The sequence below is a fragment of the Berghia stephanieae genome, chromosome 8 (genome assembly GCF_034508935.2).
Source record: "Berghia stephanieae isolate SIO BIC M18660-M18661 chromosome 8, UCSD_Bste_1.3, whole genome shotgun sequence".
Taxonomy (NCBI): Eukaryota; Metazoa; Mollusca; class Gastropoda; order Nudibranchia; family Aeolidiidae; genus Berghia; species Berghia stephanieae.
Window position 1 is genome coordinate 37,325,298 of NC_088367.1, and position 7,337 is coordinate 37,332,634.

General features: G+C 34.9%; 1 protein-coding gene across 4 annotated transcripts in view; it reads right to left on the reverse strand.

The window, feature by feature from the left end:
- Window positions 1–3,435: 3,435 nt before the first annotated feature.
- The window catches only part of LOC144978609 (uncharacterized), an 18,877-nt gene continuing 14,975 nt past the window's right edge, over window positions 3,436–7,337 (reverse strand). For all 4 annotated transcript variants that reach the window (XM_078924894.1, XM_078924895.1, XM_078924897.1 and 1 more), the window contains exons 10-12: window positions 6,964–7,085; window positions 4,321–4,797; window positions 3,436–3,797 (exon numbers count right to left, since the gene is read on the reverse strand). In XM_078924894.1, the coding sequence (XP_078781020.1) occupies window positions 3,742–3,797; window positions 4,321–4,797; window positions 6,964–7,085 (655 nt within the window). In that variant the 3' untranslated portion in view covers window positions 3,436–3,741. The remainder of the gene's footprint in view (window positions 3,798–4,320; window positions 4,798–6,963; window positions 7,086–7,337) is intronic.

Here is a 7,337-nt window from a genome sequence, read left to right on the forward strand (position 1 = left end):
ACACCCTTATTATCCAGGTTTTCCATACAGTCCGCCAGACTTTTACATCGGAACTCCGCCGCCCATGATCAACCCGATAGTGGGATTTCATCCGCACACCTGGCTATGTCTCGAACAGCGCCAAGGTACTGTCTTACAACACCGGGTGCAAGTACGCAGTCTTCTGCGGACATGGATGCAGAGCCCAGCCTGTGCCTTCACCGGCAACTAGGCAGGATTCAATAAGCCTTCCCAACCACGGCAGCGGTTGAAGCTCTGCGCGTTTATGCGCGGGGATCGTCTGAGTCCCAGTTTTCTCCAACCTGCCAGGAGTCTTGGTTCCCACTCCGACTGCACCGTTGGTCTGAGTGACGGGCACCTCCCACCCTCAAAGGAGGTGCCAAGTTCTCACATCTAGGTCTCTTACATCTCCTACCTACTAGATTTTGCCTAGTTCCGACGATTGAGCCTCGTACATCTCCTTCCAGTAAGGAGGCGCCCCGCTGTCATTCCATCTAATCCCCAAACCGTGGCCCTTTCAGTGCCGCCATTTGGGACTCGTGTTCTCTGCCCCCTCAGGAGCCGTTTCTCCAGCACGTCCTGGCCCGCAAAGCCAGAGCTCCACGAATATAGCCGCCGTCCTCGCCTTGCAGCTGGACTTGCGTTGCCATTGGTCCGCCTTACCGCTTTAGGTTGAGGCTATTTTTGGGTGGGATAACAGAATGAGGGGTGTCCGGCTCGCGATGGCTAGCTAAACTGTGAAATTTTAACACTTGTCATTGTCTCCTTTGAAAACTTATTGATTCGTAACTCGATGAGAAATGTTTTGTGGTTGAAATAAAGAAGAGAAAACCAGAATCATTGTAAAAAAAAAAAAAAGGTCTTAAAAATCCATAGTTTAATCCCTTTTATTTCTAGATCAAATATCAATATTCAATATCATAAAACAAATTTCAAACCACATCTCCTCCCCCAAGAGCGATGTATTAAGTGAGTTCTTTTCCAAAACTGTATGAGAATAGGGGGATTCGTTTTCGATTGTCTCAAATACATTGTAAGGGGCCATTTAAATTAAACAATAAAAAAAAAAAGAATACCACATTGCAATTGTAGTTTCAACCAAAGGAATAAATTGCCACAATTGTTGATGAAGATTACATACACAAATTGAGAGAAAAAAAATCCGCTTTTTGAATTAACACTTTGACTTTGAGACATTGAAAATAAAATGACTAAAAAAAAAAAATCGATGTTTCAAAACAGAAAAGATATACCATATGCAGAAAATAGTATGAAATATTTATATTATAGTTATTTGCTGACATGGCCATGCAGCTCGATTTTTTTTCCAAATTTTGTACAAGACACAGATTTAATGTGAAGATAGGCAAATACGTGTCCGTTTCTAATAATCTAATCATTATAAACACAGGTAAAATTGGTGTGGCTAAAATTTTAATGTGTTTATATATTAAATATATTAAAACTAGCGTGCTCATTCTTTGACACACGCAAATTTTATCAGTCGTTGATGAATCGTTCTCTCTCTCTCTCTCTCTCTCTCTCTCTCTCTCTCTCTCTCTCTCTCTCTCTCTCTCTCTCTCTCTCTCTCTCTCTCTTTATATATATATATATATATATATATATATATATATATATTGATATTGGAAAACGGCGCCGTGCATCACTTCACCTGCGATCATCTTTAAACATGTTTAAGCATAATAAGACAGCACAGTGGTTGAGTACTAAAAAAACTAAAAATGCTGTTCATTTGTTATCAGCTGCGAGAAAGAATCGTGGTAAAGTGAAGAGAAGAAGCAAGCAAGAAGAAGATGACGTTAGGCGAACTGTAAAAAAAACGATTAGAGGAAAATGAGAGAAGAAAAAGAGCTAAAGAACTGAAAGAGAGACAAAAACACCTAGAAATAGTCAATGCTGTAATCATACAAGGAGGGTTGTGCACAAATAAAGAAGAAGTTGATAACCTTATGAAGGAACCCAATCGTGTTGGTAATCTAAAATCGCAAATTCGTTATCGAAAAGTGGTTTTGAAAGAAAACAATTTAACTTTAAGTGGTGACTTTAACCAATTATATAATAGTCTGGTGTCATTTTTAGGTGGGGATGTTGTGGCAATTCCTTGTAAGAAAAAAAACTAAAACCAGTCTTTCATGAAATTCTTCATTGTTGCTTCGATTATATTACTAATACTAACGGACGTATTGTCCCCAATAAACACCCATCAGGTATAACAGGTATCCATTTTCTACTGTTTATTAATGTGTTTAACCACTTGGTAATGTTATTTATGCTTCCTCTGAGCTTCATAATTATTCATATTAAGTTCTAGTGAAGTAATTCATAACAAATGTTGTCTTTGAAATTGTCGACTTTTCCAACTTTTAAAAAGTAGATTACTTACTACTTGTCTGTTGTACTCTATAATATTAAATTCTCTGTTTCTTTTCATTTAATTTTTTAGAGCTTAAAACAAGCTAAAAGATGATGTATGTTTTATTTCTCTATCATTATTTGTTAAAAAGTTATGTTCATTTAAAAGTGGCTAAATTAACGAAAAAGTCGGTTTCTTCGAAATATCACCATTTTTCTCATTTGTTGCATTTTTACGTCTCCATATTTTTTTCAATAATCACTGAGGGGTCATAGAAAAAAATAGACATATTAATTACACCTTAAACTGTAAGTATACATAATTTTAGCAGTTTTAGATTAAAAGTATGAAAATTATGAGCTCCTGAAATCGAGTCGAGAGCGAAAATTCAATGATTTTTCGCAGTTTTTTACCCAAAAATCCGAAATTTGCCGATAAATATTTCAATTGTTTCATATATTTCATCCATTTTTTTTCTGTTACTTTTCTCACAATTTCCCAGTGTTTTGACAATGTGCTTATTTTTGTTGTGTATGGTCTATATTTGTGATTATCTGTGTTTTAAAATGACAAAAACATTGTGTTTGAAAAACAGCAATAAATTTTGAAAACCTGTAACTTTTCTGTTTGTTGAGATAATTTGATGTGGTTTTTTTGGCTCTGTTTTGTTTTTGAATTGCTGTTTAATTATTACACAGATGGCACTGTAGTCCAGACTTGAAATTTTGGTTTTGAATACCTATATATATATATATATATATATATATATATATATATATATATATATATATATATATATATCTTTTGTCATTTTACTCATATTCTCTCGTAGCGAAGGTTTAGATTTGAGCGCGGGTCATTATCATCTCAACTAAATGCTGCTTTCTGTTAGTTTCTTTGTTGTTGTTTTTTTTGTTTGTTTGTTTTTTTTTCTGTTTTGGCTAAGTATTTCTTGGTGTGAACACGAGTATGATCATTTAATAATAGTAAGAAGTAATAAAGTGCCACAACTTCGCAACAAGTCGAATATCATTTTTAAAAAGTAGATTAAGAACTTTCAATTTTCAATTTAAAAAAAAAGTCTTTTATTGATCGTCATGCTGATATAAATATTATTCATCAATATTACTTAACCAAAATACCACGAAATAAGTCTACAAGATCATTTGACTACTTGACGATAGTTATATCATTCTGTTTTGCTGTTCTTTGATGATAACTGTCTGATATGATTGAATAGCATATTATTTCTATAAACGAATGACATTTTATAACATGGTATTTGTTTTTCAGATTTCTTGATGACATTGCTGTCTGCTTCCCTGTTATAGGTGGTGTGCATGTAATAACTTCCACTCCCTCCCTGGCTAGACAATCATCAGACAAAATGTAAACAACATCAGCCAGAGGGAGCCTTTCAAAACTGATGATAAAAACAAACAATATACACAATAATATCATATAAAATAAGATTGGCTTTTTAAACAAGCGATTTAATATAAGAATGTTTCGAATGACTGTTGCCATAACTGTAGTTGCCAGAAAATATTATAGTATCAATATACTGTATATATGTTAAAACGAAGTGCTCATCTCAAAAACAGAAACATACAAATGTACTGTGATACTGAAGCTCTCTATCTATCTATCTATCTATCTATCTATCTATCTATCTATCTATCTATCTATCTATCTATCTATCTATCTATATATATATATATATATATATATATATATATATATATATATATATATATATATATACCCATCTATCTATCTATCTATCTATCTATCTATCTATCTATCTATCTATCTATCTATCTATCTATCTATCTATCTATCTGTCTATCTATCTATCTATCTAAGCATATCCATCTATCTGTTGTTTTATACACCTATTTCCAACTACATAACTCTAATCATCTGACAATCTTTAATCAAATTACCTGAACTGTTATTGTCGTAATTTTCATTTTTGTTGTAATTTCCGGGAGTCTTCGTGTTCGAACCACTACCAGCACCGTTTTGAGGTTTGCCACCGCTTGTATTCCCCTCTTCTGCTGGTTTCTCCGTTTCTTTCTCTGACTTTGTCTCAGTAACACTCCCGTCATTTGCCGGATTAGTGATTACGTCATCATTTTTATCTGTTTCCGGTTTGACGTCACTACCACCATTATCGCCATTTACTTTTGTGGGTACCTCAGTTTTGGTGTCGTCTGTTTTGCTGGGACTTGAGTCATTTTCTGGCTCTGGAGTTGGATGGTCTGTATCTGCCACAGGACCATCGTTGTACATTTTATCGTCTGGTAACATAATGCCATCGTCTTTATCATCAACATTATCATCTTTCATGTTATCGTTTTTGTTTTTGTCCTGTGCCGGCGTGGTTGCATCAAATCGTTTGTTCATGTTTTCTTCAATACCTAATTGATATAGAAAGGAAAAAATAAGGTAAATTATGTGTCAGAATAAGTTTTTTCATCATCTGGTGATGTTTGTTATGTAATTATTTTTATTCATTTATATATATATATATATATATATATATATATATATATATATATATATATATATATATATATATATATCTATATATATATATAAATTGTTTTGTTAATATTTTGTTGGGGTGTTGTATATTTGTTTGTTTGGTATGGGGTGTTGTATATTTGTTTGTTTGTTTGTTTGGTATATGACCAACTGCTTCAATCTGGTGTTAAATATAACAATGTTGAGTGTGCGCGCGCACATGGGACAAAGAGATATTATTAAACATATATATATATATATATATATATATATATATATATATATATATATCTGTGTGTGTGTGTGTATGTATGTATATATATATATATATATATATATATATATATAGAGAGAGAGAGAGAGAGAGAGAGAGAGAGAGAGAGAGAGAGAGAGGAGGAGGAGGAGGAGGAGAAGAAGAAGAAGAAGAAGAAGAAGAAGAAGAAGAAGAAGAAGAAGAAGAAGAAGAAGAAGAAGAAGAAGAAGAAGAAGAAGAAGAAGAAGAAGAAGAAGAAGAATGTTCGTTGAATTCAGGGGGAAATTTGCTTAAGGTTTCCTCGCGAGTAAAGAACGAGATACCCAAGCGTCAGTCGCAATACAGCGCCGCAAATTAGAGAATAAGGGCCCTACTTCTTACTTAAGGGAGACATGGGATGGTGACAATGAGGCTCGAAACCGGGTTCTCCCGATGGAATTGCATTGCGTTATTCAGTCAGCCAGCCCGATTCGTACTAAGAGGAGAGTAATGGTAACAGCCGCCAATCTTTGATTTGACTTTAGAAGGGTCTCGAAGAATTCAGCTAACTCTCCCCCTACCGGCCATTTTCCGGATTTTCCCGAAAACTTCACAAACTACCCATACAAAAATAGATATATTTCACTCAAACACAAAAGCTGTTAGTTCTTGCTACACATATTTTTTTCTGCTAAACGAGCTCTTCAACACAGTGTTAATATACTTTAACTATAGCAAACATTTTTGTTCAAATATTGTGAATGACAAAAGTGTTGGCTGCATCGTAGGAAATATGACGATTTTCCTATGGATGGTAAGGAGGGGGTTAAAGAACTCAGCAAATTATATGCCCCAACCTGGACTGGGAGCGGGGGAAAGGAAACTATATTATAAAGAAAGCAGAGTAGGCCTACATATCATGGCGGCGGGCTCATCAAACAGTTCAGATTGTCAATGTAAAATATTAAACATTATGTCTCAACCCCTTTACCAATTTGTGACCCAACGTCTCAGAACGGTGCTTTGTCGTGGTGAACAGGTTGCTGAATATTGAATCACAATCAAAATAATATATGGGGCGCTCTTCTACATTTTGCCGTTTATTTCATGAAAAATAATGTGTTTCAAGTAAATAGATAAATAAAATAAATAAAATTCCCTGTAATTTGTCTCTAGGGTCTATTCCAAGGGAAGACTTAAGTAACTCAGGCGTCAGACGCAGTGCAGCAATGCAAATTGAGTTAGGGCGAAGTGACTTGCTCAAGGTCACACAGCGCACCGGCAGGTGATCGAACTCGGTATTTTTCGGGTACAAAGCAAAGACCGTACATCTGAGCCATGCTGCCCCTGTAGAAAATTAGTAGAAAAGTTGTTTTTTGGTTTTTTTTTAACGGCGTTACAGTTTGTTTAAACTCATATCAACGTCTAAAATACTCTCGGTAAAAAAAAAAATGGCATTATTAGTTTTCTTTAAAAATTGGTGAAAGTTTACAGAAATGAACAAATCGATGGATTGGGAATTCCCAATTGTCATCCGAAGGTCGCCAAACACAATTCATCAGCCATATTATTTCAAAAGCACTTCAAGTACCACATGGATCTTTTTCCAAGAGCGTCTCACATAATTTTATGATTCTTGAGTTAAATCTAGATTCTTCTTTCAAAGTTGAAAATGAAGGTTGTTTCATACACATTCAAAATACTAAAATTTCGGATTTCCTGTCATTTACATCTGAAAAATTTATCAGCTTCAGTTTGCAGCTGGACGGAATACCCGTCTCAGACAATGGGTGACACAATATGATTATGCTATAACTATACGTCTTACAGTTGTATGTGTTGTGCAGTTCCCCGATCATGATTTGTGTGTTTGTAGCCAGAGTGATGTAGTCGGCCTCTCCACAAAACTGGTTGGCACTGGATAGGCAGCTCGTGTATACCTCCATGAACCTATGGTACACAGTTTAAAAATATCTGGTTAAAATTATTTATCATTTGAAGATGACGACCATGATTGATGATGATACGGATGAATGCCAAGTCGTGAACAACAAAAAGAGCATTGGCAGCAGCAACAACAATAGTAAATAAAAACAGCAACAATAACAACAACGACTACAATAACAATAGCATTGCCTATAGATAGTATGCAGATGACGTCACTCAGGCCTTTGTTATTGTTTTTGCCATCCGCGTTTGTGA